Genomic DNA, 14,961 nt, shown 5'->3' with positions numbered 1-14,961 from the left:
TCCGGCAGAATGCTTGTTGCGGATGCTAAGGTACTAACTAGGTGCCTGGCCACAAATGACTCCTTTTCTAAGTGCTCACTACTTTTAATTTCCATTTGATAAAAGTTACATTTGCTAACAACTCACGTTAAGCTATAAGGACATTTTCCTCCACAAGCTCAGGCGAGCAAACACATCCTTTTTAAAGTTTATGATGCTAAAAATATAGACGCTGCATTTGAACAGTGGAACAGGAACAGTTCCTGTGGCTGATCCTGCTGGGATAAATGCTTTAGTGAACTGATTAGTAACCCAAGAGAAATAAGAAAAGGAAGTACAAACTCAAAAAGAAGTCCTTTAATCCAAGGAATACCTGACTGAACAACCAGATAGATGCATGTGCATGTGGGTGGGTGGTGCAACACAGACCTGTATGGACCGTGGACATTCCGTCCTCAGCACGGGCTGGCTTGTGTTCCCTGGACACCAAGGACTCTCACACGAGGGCGGGTATCTGACGCTGGACCAGAGTCACGGTGGGGGCAGCCTCTGGAAGTCCGGAAGGATCTCAGCTACCTTCTTACGGAGTTGCTCTCGCCTTTCTTCTCTTCCTCTTTCTTCTTTCATAAATTTTGCAAACTTCTTCCATGTCTGAAATGTGATCCAGAGAATCCTCCTTTAAGAATAAAAAGGGGGGAAATATGAAATATTAAGGAAAAGTTGACAGATTTCCATCTGAGGTACATGTAAAGAATAAGTCTTAGGTGAATAAAACATATTTAAAAGGCATGTAAATCACAATTGGAATTCAGGCTGAGAAATGCTGTAAAGGAAAGAAAGCCACAGAGTGGGTGGGAGTGACCAACAGGTTATTTTTACTTTCCCTGAGGTGGCCAGGGAAGGCCTGTGTGAGGAGGCGCCACTCCTGTGCCTACACCACCGTCTTTACACCACAGGACGTGGAGGCAGCCGCCACATTAAGCTCAAAGGAAATGACAGACACCCAGTCACCAAAGGACAGACCATTTGTTTACTCTCAAAGAGAAGTGCATAATAAAACTTAGGGCATTTCTATCCAAAACACTTAAAATCACACAAACCAAAGGAAAACTTATACCTTATTCCCCAAGGAATTTAGATTAAATAAGACAACACTATATTATAAAAATTAATGCGGCATACAGTGTGATTTGAATTACATAACCAGGCAAAACTAAACTATAGTCTTGAAGGCTGCATGCTTGGAAGGCAGATGTGAAGAAGTAGCAGCAAAAAAAAAGGCAAGGTCAGGCTCCTCACAAAACTCAGGAGTAGTTCACCTTGAGGAGGGAAGGCTGGGCCTTTGGGCAGAAGCCAGCAGGGACTCTGGGGCCAGCAACGTCCTACTTCTGGGCCTCAGTGGTGGTGACACAGATGTCCCCTTTATAGTAACTCACTAAGGTGGACTTGATGATTTAAGCACTTCTGTATTAGTGTTATATTTCACAATAATGTTAAAAAATTGAATTTATAAACCTATGTGACATAAAGAATACATACATTTGCTTAAGTGTGTTTCATGTACTTCTCATAATTTTGTTCTCCTGCCAGCCCCTGGGAAGCAAAGAAGACAGGCACCCTCCTTATGATGTTAAAGATGGGGCCCTAGAGTTTCAGGGATGGGTTATGATCTTGCTTTCATCACCGAGTCAATGGGTGAGCTGGAACGCTCAGCTCTGCTGGCGTCACTAAATGCCCAGCTCTCCTAGCCTCCACCTCCTCTTTCTGGGCATGTTCCAGTACAGAATACATCGCAGGGCAGTTATGCAGTCAGAGTGACTTTCCTCAGAGAGCAGGCCCTCACCTGTCACTGTGCTCCATGGCGAGCTTGTGCTTGCTCTGAAATTCGATCTGGGCCTCCCTGACCACGTTAAGCCAGGCCCTGCAAATCTTCTTTTGAAGAAAATGCACACACAGTGTTTGTGCTTTTTCCTCCAGGTCAGTCAGGTACTGGGGATGAAGAAAGGAACAGAAATGAGTCAAATAATGTCACAAAGAATTAGAGCAAATAAACAGCACAAAGGGCATAGAAGCACACACAAGACAAAGGAACAAAGGACACTGGAGGCATAAAGAGAAAACGTGGCAGCCAAGAAAGCGGCCTCTGTAATGTCTGAAGGAAATAATGGAACCAAGGGGGAAACAGTTACAAATAGTAAAATCACTTGAGCAATTATGGGATAAGAAGTATAAAATCAAAAGTTGATATGACATGATTTATAGAGATGAACAGTGTGAAAATAGGCTTAAGATTTTATATTTACAAAAAGTAAATTTGATATTTCCACGTGATTGACTATTTTATATTGTTCTTGAAAAAACATAATGACTGGATGTTCTGGTTTGCATCTAATTCTCTTACACGGATTAAGTGAGTCGTATTCAAAGCTCCCTTCCCTGGGCCTTACCTGCCGCCAGCTCTGGACAACTCTCCTCAGCAGCGTTCGGGAATAACATTGGTCGGCCTGGGCCATCTTCCTAGCCAGGCTCTCCCGACTGAAATGGAACCAGCTCAGCAGGCATTTCCTCTGTAGGGCCAAAGAGTGATGTTCTTCGGCCACCTGCATCATTTTATAAATAGAAAAGGAAATTATTCCTTGTATTGTATATCACTTAAGAAAACACACATTCATTCCCTTGGCAAATGTTGCCGAAAACCACATGTAGAGCGAATATTCCTAAAGCTTTGACTACTGACTCTATTTTAGGGGGTTTTAGATTCATCGCATGCATAGCCTCTCAGTGCTGACTCCCTGAGGACCACAGTGACTGGCTGGTTATCAGGAAAATGGAATAAACAGTCTCCAAAGCCATTCTTTTGCTTGCACCGAGTTCTGAAGTGGGTGGCTGGCAATAGTCTCAGTTTGTTCTGTTGGAATCCAGACAGCAACTCCATAACAAACCTCTCTTTTTTAATGTACTTAACCACTGTCTAATTGAGGAAATGCCAATACTTTCAATTAGTTTTGTAGAATGAGCTGTCACCAGCACAGAAATTTAGACATTATCAATAAACCACAAAACCATCTGATAGAAAAATAACATGATGAATAATTTAATGTCTTACCAACTTAAAAGGCTCAGAGCATCATTCTTTGAAAATAAACATACAACTCAGAGTTTATAGATTTTAAAAAGGAAGTGCTATATTTTTTCAAGAGGTAAGAGGGGAAAAATCCTTACCCCTTTGTTCTACCCAATTACACATTTCTCTAAGCCTTGTCTACCCACCCAGCATTATGAATGAGATGGACCAAAGCCAATCTCTTGGCAGTCATACTTGGTCAAAATGAGCATCACAAGAGGTCTCTGTGGCACCTGAGATGCTGCCTGTCCTGACTTCTGTCTGGGGACCAAAAGTCAAGGGCAGCCAGAAACCATAGCATCCTCCCCTCCCTTTTCTTCATCCTCCGGGAAAACTGAGATAACCAGAAAGAAAACGATTCTCAGAAGGCTCCTTAAAAGGTTGCTGGAATAAATGGAATATAGCATGAGAAAGAGAAAATTCTGAAATGTCTAAACTAAATTACAGGGCCTGGAAGTGAGAGAAAGACAGAACTGTTAGCCTGTTAATGACTGCTCACATTCCTCCCACTGCCTGTTGGAGCTTCAGGTTAATCTCCAGGTGCTATTCCCACAGGTTATTTCAACCAGGCCCCACCTAACTCCAGGAACCTCGGCTTGTTTGCACATGCGGGCACTCTCCAGAATGTTGCCCACAGCCAATCTACGGGAGGGAACATTTCTCTGTGTTGGTCCTGCTTCCCCTTTTCTCCCATCTTTGCCTTCAGCTAATGAAAATTCTTTCAGATTACCTTTCCTCCGCCTTCCCTCTGCTCCATGTACAGAAATGCTTGCAAAACTCTGGGACCATGGGCACACTGTCTGTTCTACTCAGCCATGTTCCTGGTGATTTGGATTAGAATCTATGCTTTTGGCTAGCATTTTGGACCAATAAACCTTATTTAAAAATACAGTTGTCATGGAAGTTAATTTTATTTAACAAGCACATGCGAGGTAAGGGAAAATGCTAAATAATCCTTCTGAAGAAAGTGATAGAAACAAACGAGGAATTGAGTAACTGGACCCTTCTCCTTTCTTAATTTTTTCTGTTCTTTCCTGGAAGTCAACTCTGATGGGTGAAGAAACCCTCCCTTTCTCTTACTGCCCTCCAGAACTTCCCATTTTACTTTTAATTTTTTAAAACTTTCAACTGGTGCCTGGCACCTACCAGTACATGACCTTCCGATTTCTACACCACACAAAGGCTGCCAGAATGGGCAGGGTTCTTGGAAGATGGTGCTGAGCTCCTCTAGCTTTGTGACCAATGCCTGCGACTCTGAGCCAGCCAGTTTGCTTCTCCAGGGCTCAGTTTCCTGTCTACAAAGTGAAGGAGATGCAGAGGACTACGGATGTTCTGAAATTCTATTTTGTTGTGACAGGCTGAAGAGCGGCCCCTCAGGGATGGCCTTGCCCTGATCCCTGGAACCTGTAAGTAGGTGACTTTACATGGAAAAAGGGATTTTGCAGATGTGATTAAGTGAAGGGTCTTAAAATGGTGAGAATATCCTGGATTATAAGGGAACGTCCTAAATGTAATCACAGGTTCCTTATAAGAGGGACACAGGAGGATCAGGAAGTGATTAGAGTGATTTGAGGAAGAGGCTGTGAGCAGTGGAATGCAGGTGTCTGTTAGACGCTAAAAAACGGAAATGAGACCTTCTCCCCTTGGAACCTCCAGAAGGAACTTGTCCCACTCACAGTGTGACCTTAGCCTAGTAGGTCTGGTTTTGGACTTCTGACCTCCAGAATTTTAGAATAATAAATTTGTGTTGTTTTAAATCACTAAGGTTGTAGTCATTTGTTTTAACAACAACAGAAAACAAATACACTTGTATGAACTAGAGAGTGATTTTCAAAATATGGTGCTCAGACAATTTGTATCAAAATCCCCTGGACTACCTTTTAAACATGCAGAGTCCCTGATACCCACCCCCTTCCCACTCCCCACCTAGCCAAGAACCCAGACTTACTGAAAATTCTTGGAGGTGGGACCAGGAAAGTACATTTTTATAAGTTCTCCAGATGGTTTTATGATCAAGAAATTTTGGAAATGCTGGTTTCAGATCTGTGATCTCCTGTTTTTATTTTAATTGAGTTTTTCTATATTTAAAGCCTATAATTGTTATTTTGAGCTCAAATTCCTGTTTCTATTTTTATATTCTTCTGAATAAATTTTTAAAAATTTAATTTGATTATTCACTCATAAATTCTATTTTGTTTCTAAATTTCATACCTTTCTTGATTTTACTCCATCAAAAACAAAGACCAAAAAGAAGAGCTAATCCTTATCTGCCTTTTCTTTGTGTACTTAACAATAATTAACAATAAAGAAATAGATAAAAGCCAGATATAACTAGGAGCACTCAACTGGATAGCAAATTATTTGATATGACCAATCTTTGTGGTTATATATTACTAGAGGCTTGGTGCATGAAATTTGTGCACATGTGTGGTCCGTAGGCCTGGCCAATGATCAGGTTCTCTGCCTCCCTGTCTCCTCCTTACCTTGCTGCCGAAGCCTGTCACCACCTACCCTCAATCCCCCATCCCAGCCTCGGGGGAGGGACCCAGGAGGTGAGCCACCAGCACCAAGAAGGGAACAGCCTTTGACCCCCCTAGGAAAGGGGCTGTGTCTGCTGCTAACCATCTCCAGTTCCTCGTTCCAGATGATCTGGTGATCAGGATCTGCTGGCCAGGGGGGAAGGACCAGGTTGGCCGTCAAGCCCCATTGGCGAGCAGGACCTGTGGGCTGGGTGCAGCTCCTGCGTTGAGTATCTGCCCCCTGGTGGTCAGTGTGTGTCATAGTGACTGCTCATTCTGGTTGTTCCGTTCACTTAGGCTTTTATATATATAGGTAAGAAGCAAATTTTAATTCAAATTTCAGATTTCATTTCCATATTTATTCACTGAGAAGTGAGGCATCAGCTCTCCCATCTCACTACTAGGAAAGCCAAAGCACATTAGCAATGGCTGAGGGCACAGATGGGTCCAGGCCTCCAGACAGGATGGATTCCCATGTGCTCAGGCCTAACCACCACAAATGTGGACTCTCAGGTGTTTTGGAATACTCAATAGTTCTAGAGCCACTGTTAAGGAGGCTGAGACAAAAAGAGGGACAGAAGAAAGATAGCGGGAGGGCTTTTGGGGAAAATAAAAGAAGGAACAAAACTGTGAAAACAGGAAGAGAACAAGGAGACTGAAGGATGAATAGACTGGTGAGGCAGGATAAAAAGTAGCCTAAGTCACATTCACAGAGGTATAACCTGCAACATTACTTGATTTAGTGGGGCTCTTATAATATGAAACATTATTGTTCATCTTTAATCCTGGTTTTTACAACCAAAACTACTAGTCTTACTTTTTAGTATTAACCTGGTCAAATGTATAAATAAGAGGGGCCATTACTGGTACACATTACTGAGCTTATTATTAACTAGAATCCTAAAGGAAAGATTTTATGCATTTTGAGCTTCATAATCACTTAGTTGAATGATCTATGCACTAGGTAATTTTGATGGTATTTGATTTCATATATCTTTGTGTGGCAGAATGGATTGCTGTTCCTTGTAATAGGATTTTATAGCCATATTCATTGTGTGTGATTTCATAGTGTCTCCCAATGAAGTAGGTGAGCCTATTTTACTCCTTAGTGACTTTCAGTTTAGCACTATGATTTGCTCTGGCCAACAGAATGTTAGTAAACACAATACAAGCAGAGGTTTCACATGTGTTTACATAAAAGGGTTTGGCCTTTGTATCTCAGACATTTGCCAGGTAAAAAGCATGCCCTGAATAGCTGCTATAGCCAGAAAGTGTGGCTGTAGAGAGACCTGAACCCAATCCACAACTGGCCCATAGACGTGTAAGAAATAAATGCCTGAATTATAAATATGCCACTGATATTTGGGGGCTTTCTGTTATGCAGCTTTACTGATGCAGAAAACTGACTAACAGACCTATGGTAATTATTTTTTTTTTTATTAAACACTGCTAATAGTGAGAGAGGCCTCTATTTGTCTTACCTGGTAGGTCTATAATAAAAATTTACTCTAGCTTTTTCAACCTATTCAATTACAGAAATTTTTCTCTATCTTGGAAGATGAAATTTAAACTCTTATCCAAAACAAATACATATAAACACCTACTTCATTTATCTTTCTGACTTTTCTTTTCTTTCTTTTTTTTAAAATTAATTAATTAATTTTTTTAAAATAAATCTTTATTGTTCAGATTATTACAAATGTGATCCTCTTCCCCCCCTCAATTGCTCCCCTTCACCAGGTTCCCACCCCACCCTCTGTCCTTTCCCCAACCCCATTGTCCTCATACATAGGTGCACAGTTTTTGTTCAGTCTCTTCATGCACCCCCATTCCCCTTTTCCCCAAGAATTGTCAGTTCACTCCCCTTCCATACCTCTAATTCATTATATTCACCAGTTAATATTGTTCATCAGATTTTTTAATTCCCTTGGTTTTTAGATTCACTTGTTGATAGCTACGTATTTGTTGATCATAATTTTTATCTTTATCTTCTTCCTCTTCCTAAAGAACCCCCTTCAGCAATTCATATAATTCTGATTTGGTGGTGATGAAATCTTTTAGCTTTTTTTTATTTGTAAAGCTCTTTATCTGTCCTTTGATTCTGAGTGATAGCTTTGCAGGGTAGATTATTTTTGGCTGTAGGTTCTTGCTATTCATCACCTTGAATATTTCTTGCCATTCCCGTTTGGCCTGCATGGTTTCTGTTGAGAAATCAGCTGACAATCTTATGCGTGCTCCTTTATAGGTCACTATCTGCTTTTCTCTTGCTGCTTTTAATATTCTTTGTCTTTTGCTCTTGGAATTTTAATTATGATGCGTCTTGGTGTGGTCCTCCTTGGATTCCTTTTGTTTGGGGTTCTGCGGGCTTCCTGGACTTGTAAGTCTATTTCTTTCCCCAGGTGGGGGAAGTTTTCTGTCACTATTTCTTCTAGTATTCTTTCGGTATCTTGCTCTCTCTCTTCTTCTGGAATCCCCATAATTCTGATGTTGGTTCGCTTGAAATTGTCCCAGAGGTTTCTTACACTATCTTCAACTTTCTGGATTCTCTTATCTTCTTGCTTCTGTGGAGGAGTGTCCTCTGGCTCTTTGTGTTCTAAATGTTTGTCTTGATTCTTGCGATCTTCCAGTCTGTTTTTAGGACTTTGTATAATATTTTTTATTTCAGACAATGTTTTCTTCATTTCTAGTTGCTCCCTTTTCATATACTCATAGGTGTCATTTATTTTATCAGCCTTTTTTAGGATATTTTGAATAACCTTATAACTGTAGTTTTGAACTCAATGTCCAATCTTTTCTTTTCCTCCCTCTCCTTCGTGTCCTTCTTCTTGTCTGCATTTTAGTTGTTTCCCTGATTTGATGGAATAGCTTTGTGTGCTAGGTGTTCTGGTAGAGCCCAGTAGCACAACCTTCCCAGTTACCTGTGGTGGACAGTCTTGGTATAGCCCTTTGTGGGCTGTGTGTGCAGTCTTGTTGTTAAGCCTTGCTTATTGTTGGTATCACTGGGAAGCGTTGATCTCCAAGCGAATTGGCTGTGAGGATCAGCAGTGTCTCAGCTAGGAGGGCTTCTGTACTCCGCTTGGATAGGGTGGGGTCTCAGGGTGGTGCAGACAATCTTTGGTTCCCTGTCAGTTTCGCCTTAGAAAAATCCTGTTCCTGGAAAGTTTCGGTAGATCAGTTGCAGGCGCGCGCACCTCTTTGGTAAAGGTGCAGACAAACTTTGGATTCTGGCCAGTCCCTCCTTAGAGAAAGCCAGCCTCTGGGAGAGCTTCTGTGCTCAGCCACAGATGGGGCGGAGTCTCAGGTTGGTGCAGACAAACTTTGTTTTCCCTTCGGCTCCTCCCCAAGTCCCGCAGTAATGGCCTCTGGCTTCACACACCTCCAAGAGATCTCTGCCCTCTGCCTGACAGTCTGTCCTCTCCCTGCTGGGGCCGTCTATCAGAGCAATAGGGTGATTCTGTTTTCCTCTCGAACAAGAAAGCCAGCTGTGGGTTAGCTGTTCGCCCTCTCCACGAGCCAGGAGTAAGCCAGTAGTGAACTCAGCCAGGCCCGCCCTCTCTGCTTGCCGGGAGTAAGCCAGCAGCAATCTCGGTCGGCCCTTCTTCTCCGCGCGCGCGGGAGTAAGCCGGAGCCTTTTCGCACACACAGTTCTCCGTACCTTCACAGTTCCTGAGGTTCAGCGTGCCTTCTCTCTCCTTCCCAGATGGCAGAGCCTCCTCTCAGCTAGCCTTCCAGTGCTTCAGGGCAATGCCTCCCCTGTTTTTCAGTTCTAAATTCAAATTTGTTGTGGTAGGCTGCAATTGGGTGTCTACCCTATGCTGCCATCTTGGTTTCTTATCTTTCTGACTTTTCAATCACCAAACAACACCCAAATCTAATTTTATGCTACTTGAAAAGTCAATTTTTTAACCTTGAAGGGTATGAGTATGACACTGTACCTGGATGTTTAGCTTGCTTTGCATTCTCAATCTCTTCCATGGCTCCAGACCTTTTTCCCTTAGCAACACCCTTTCATAATGATCTTTGGCTATTGCTTCCAGCTGTTGGTTCCTCTTAATTCTCTTCTGCTTCTCCAGTTCTTTCTGGAAAAAAAAATTAAGTAAAAATGATGAGGGATCAAGATATTCCAGAGCATGAAAAATATTGACATGTCTTTGACTCCCAGATTCCTTAGTATAATCTTGATGTCTAGAACTTATATATTCACCTGCCTATCTGACATATTTATTTGGATGTCTAATAGGCATCTCACATTTAACATGTCCCTTTTATAGAGGGCTTTTCTCCTCTGCATCCAGCAGCTCAAATATCTCCTCCCAGAGAGATCTTCCCATCTTGCTTCCCCTATCAGGCCTTCCCTTCCCTTCTTCTTTAGCTGTTACATATTACCCGTTTTCCCCAGCTAGCATATACATTTTTTAGGGCAGGGCTTTTGTCTGTCTTCTCCACTGCTCTATTCTAACACCTAGAACAATGCCTAATACATAGTATATTCTCTAAAGATACTTGTTAAACAAATATGCTTGTTAAGCAATTATGGAAGACTTAAAATCTTACCTGGTCTTCTCTGATAAGTTTATCTTTTCAACCACAAACTTCATCAACTGTCTTATTAATCAAAAGCATATTTATATAGCCATAAAAGTCATTGTCTGATAAGGGTTACTAGAAAGTGAGCTTTTAATAAAAATGAGCACTGAGATGTGAGGAGGGGTTTAGATTTTTATTTTTGAAAGGTCATTGTGTGAGACCTGTGAGAGGCCAGGTTACTGCTGCACCAGACACTAAAGGACACTAAGCCACCATTGGACTATCATTGACCATGCTGTCCAAGGTGACACTTCCTGCCATTACTACAGTGGCTCCCTCTCTGAAGAATGAAGCACATCTAGGTTCAGGGAAATTGTAGGTAACAAGGATCTTTCAGAAAGGACAGAAAAGTCTTGATCCTGAGCCTGGAGGGCTTTTTCCTCAATATGGAGAACAAATAGGATATGAGCTTTTTTAAAAAAAAATATATTTTATTGATTCTTTACAGAGAGAAAGGGAGAGAGATAGAGAGCCAGAAATGTCGACGAGAGAGAAACACGGAGCAGCTGCATCCCACACCCCCCCACACACACACTGGGGATGTGCCCGCAACCAACACACTTGCCCCTGACCGGAATCGAACCTGGGACCCTTCAGTCCACAGACCGAGGCTCCACCACTGAGCCAAACCGGTTTCGGCAGGACACGAGTTTTTTTTTTTTTGAGAAATTCTTCCAGTTCCTTTATTCTTAATCTGATATCATAGAACTTACTTTGCATTTTCTATCCAAAGAAATATGTGAGTGCCCTAGAAACCTTCTTTACCATATCAATAGTCAGGTTGATTATCTGTGTAATTAGAAATTATGGTACCATTGTTGATCAATTTGCTGATAAACTTGAGCAAAAAGTACCCAACTAACAGAGGTGAAGCAGGCTACCATCATGCACATACAGGATATGACTGACTTTGAGATATCAGGCACAGGCTCAGAAATGTAATTATATTTTTGATATCCAGAAGATTAACACTGCTATGGCCTTGAAAGTCGCTTATTGTGAATGGCTCTATAAAGTAAAAAGGAGGTAAAGAATCATCTGTGCAGAATACAATGCGTCAAAGGAATAAGACCACAAAAGATAAACTAGGTGGAGAAACACACTGTGTAGAGCATCTATGCTAGAGCAAAAGGAGATAAGTGCCCAGGGCACTTTGGACTAAAGCTCTTGGCAAAGAAAGCTCAAACATAGCCAGTCAGTAAATGCATTTATCTCAATTGAGACAGCTACACACAACCATCTTACTCAATAGAAACTAGTGTATGTGACAATATCTTTTTGCCTATTGTTGGGGACTGAAATTACATTTCATTTTTCCTAAAAAGGAAGATTTCAGCTTGGTATAGTGAAAGAAATTAAATAACTTATTGGTCAGTAATATATTTCTCATCCTTCTCGCCTTGCACAAGCTGTATTCTTCCAGCAAGAAAAAGCTGGACAGATACCAAATTAATAATTTATGAACCAATAAGAGAATTAAAGTCATTACAAATCTGAAGAGACAGGCACCTTTAGGGAGACATATGATCCAAGCAGAAGCCACCATACACCTTCTGTGCCAGAAAGATGATTAAACTAGAAATTTTGAGAAAGGTGAGGCTCTTGGGATCATAGTTATAGAAAGGTTTCCCTCCCTTGTGCAGGCCTTTGTTCTAGGAACTCCACCAGGCTCTCAGAGAGAGGATCAAGGAGGGCCCACATAAGTTCCCACCATGGTTCCGCTGGCAGGGAGAAAAAGCAACCATTGCAAAATCTGCCCAGACCATTCTACCTTAAGAAAAAAAAGACTTCATCTGCAAGTGGCACCACCTGAGAGCACTAGTGGAATGCCACTGCAGCTATGGAAGGGAACTCTGTCTAGGCCACTAGCTAAGTGGAGGGGGAATCTCACGGAGTGATGGACTTTAAGCTCACACACTGTACACTGGATACTAAAAGAAGGAACAGAAGGGCAGAGAAAATCTCTACTTCTAAAGTAGGAGCAGAAATTCTCCTGAATGCTCAATATTGTGCACTCCAAAGAGTGAGATTTAATCAGAACATTAGAGAATGCTACCCTTCATCCATACCCTACTCAGCATGCTAACAAACCTCCAGTAATAACAATGGAGTACAGCTGAGAGAGCTGCTGAGAGACAGATTCTCTCTGGGGAATAGTACAAAGGGAAGACCTAAGGCCAAAAGAGGAGACAAAATAAGTCACTAGAGGAAACTGAAGTGTATAGTACCCACAGCAACAACAAACCTCAACAATAGTAATCATTAATACACTTCAAAAACAGCCCAACTCCTGGCTAGATTGGCACACATCTCCACACTAAAAGCCTGTTTATCTCAGTTTCTATTGTTCTGGACAACATGACAACATGCCTGGCATACACATACACACACTCTAGAGGCCTGGTGCATGAATTCGTGCATGGGTGGGGTCAGGCCAGCAGGGTTAGGGGTAAGGGAGACATGGGGGCACAGGGGAGCTGATTGGGAGCCAGCTGGGTGGGGGCTGCAGTGTGCATCATAGTTCACTGGTTGTTCTGGTAGTTCTAGTGTTCCGGTCGCTTGGCTTTTATATATATAGATATGTTGATGTGTCAAATATATACAGGATTCCCCCCCCCCCCCCAAATGTATAACACAAAAAGAAATACTTAGGTATAAATCTAATAAAAACATATAAGATCTGTGAAAAGAAATAAAATCACTTGTGAAATAAGTAAAAAATCTAAATAAATGTTCATAAAGACTCAATGTGTTAAAATGTCTATTCTTCCAATTTGATCTATAATTCAATTATGATCACAAACAAAATTTTAGCAAGAGTTTTTATACATATCAACATGATTAGTCTAAAATTTATATCAAATGGCCAAAGAACTAAAATAGCCAAAACATTGTATAAAAGAATGAAAGGGAGAATTCACATTTATTATATTCAAGATTTACTGTAAAGCTACAGCAATCAAAGACTGTGGTACTGTTAAAGAAATATACGTAAGATCAACAGAACAGAACAGAGAGCCCAGAAATAGACCCACATAAATACAGTCAATTGATTTTTGACAAAGGTATAAAGGTAATTCAAAACAACTTAATATTAGAAACCACTAAAATTACATAGAACACATGTTGGGAAATGCTACTTCAGAACCTTATGTAATTTTTAAGGGAGGTAACTGGGCTGTTTCTACAGATTTCTTAGGCTTACTTATCTAGGAATGAATTATAGTACATGTTATAACTTTATTCCATGGACAAGCTGAACCATTCTGTGAATACCCAGTCAGCCTCTTTTTCCAGTCACTCCTACAATTACCCAACAGGCTCATAAAGTGGCCACGGTGGCAGAGATGGAGGCTATCCAAGCACTCAGCAATGCAGACTTCTATTCACCAAGGCCGACTGACTGTGGCCACTGCTGATTGCCCAATCAACTAGCAGCAGAGACCAACACTGAGTCTTCAAAATGGCACCATTTTCTGGGTTGATCAGACAGCTATCAGATGGAAGTTGATTACATTAGACTGTTTCCATCACAGAAGGAGCAGAGTTTTGTTTTTACAAAAATAGACACTCTAGATATAGATTTGCCTTTCCTCTACACAATGCTTTTGCCCCAAACTACTACCTATAGACTTACATGGTCTCATCTGTGGACTCAGAGAACTTATCCACCATCACTGTATTCCACATGGCATGACTTCTAATCATGGAACTCATTTTACAACAAAAGAAGTGTGGCAATGGGCCTACACACATGGAACTTATGTGCCCTACCATCCTGAAGAAGCTGGCTTGACAGAATGGTGGCATGGTCTCTTATAAATATGTTTTTGAATTGATTTTAGAGAGAGAGAAGAAGGGAGAGGAAGAAACATTGATGTGAGAATGACACAATTGGGTACTTCACTTCCTGCACACCCCTTAGTGGGTCTAGTGCCCAAAACCCTGGCCATGTTCTTTGACTGGGTGGGTGCAGAGCTGGCATGATCTTGTGAAGACTCAGTTGTACTTCCAGTTAGGTGGTAACACCTTGCAGGTCTATGGTAAGGTTCTCCAGAGGGCTGTATATGCTTTGAGTCAGCATCCAATATGGCACTGCCCCCTGCCACAGCCAGGATTCACAGGTGCCAGGAATCAAGAGGTGGGATTGGCACCACTCATGATTACCTCCAGTGACCCACTAGCAAAATTTTTGCTTTCTTTTCCCACTTTATGTTCTGTTAGTGTAGAGGTCTTGGTTTCAAATGGGGGAATGCTTCTACCAGGAGACACAACAATGATTCCACTGAACTGGGAGTTAAAAATGCCACCCAGTCATATTGGGCTCCTTATCACTCTAAATCAACAGGCAAAGAAGGAAGTGCTGGCTGGGGTGAATAAACCTGACTGCTAAGCGAAATTGGAGAGTCTACTATTCCACAGTGGAGGTAAGGAAGAATATTTCTGGAATACAGGAGGCCCCTTAGAGTACACCTTAATATTACTATGCCCTGGGATTAAAGTCAAAAGAAAACTACAACAACCCAATCCACACTGGACTACTCAGGAATGAAGGTTTGGGCCACTCACCAGGTAAAAAGCTGTGATTAGCAGAGGTGCTTGCTGAAGGCAAAGAGGAGAGTGGGTAGTGGAAGAACTTAAGTTATAAATACTAACTACACCCACCTGGCCCGTTACATAAATGAAGACTGTAATTGTCATGAGTATCCATTTCTTATTTTGCTATAAATATATTTATCTGTTTATGTATCT

At 41.6% G+C, this 14,961-nt stretch overlaps 1 protein-coding gene across 2 annotated transcripts in view; it reads right to left on the bottom strand.

Annotated features, from left to right (window-relative positions):
- Positions 1-314: 314 nt before the first annotated feature.
- Positions 315-14,961, bottom strand: part of CCDC191 (coiled-coil domain containing 191) — a 77,113-nt gene continuing 62,466 nt past the window's right edge. For both annotated transcript variants that reach the window (XM_036445467.2, XM_036445468.1), the window contains 4 exons: positions 9,558-9,701; positions 2,427-2,579; positions 1,823-1,968; positions 315-655 (listed from right to left, as the gene is read on the bottom strand). In XM_036445467.2, the coding sequence (XP_036301360.1) occupies positions 511-655; positions 1,823-1,968; positions 2,427-2,579; positions 9,558-9,701 (588 nt within the window). In that variant the 3' untranslated portion in view covers positions 315-510. The remainder of the gene's footprint in view (positions 656-1,822; positions 1,969-2,426; positions 2,580-9,557; positions 9,702-14,961) is intronic.

The sequence above is a fragment of the Pipistrellus kuhlii genome, unplaced genomic scaffold (assembly GCF_014108245.1).
Source record: "Pipistrellus kuhlii isolate mPipKuh1 unplaced genomic scaffold, mPipKuh1.p scaffold_m20_p_2, whole genome shotgun sequence".
In the NCBI taxonomy this organism is placed as follows: domain Eukaryota; kingdom Metazoa; phylum Chordata; class Mammalia; order Chiroptera; family Vespertilionidae; genus Pipistrellus; species Pipistrellus kuhlii.
This window is presented reverse-complemented; position numbering and strand designations above follow the sequence as displayed.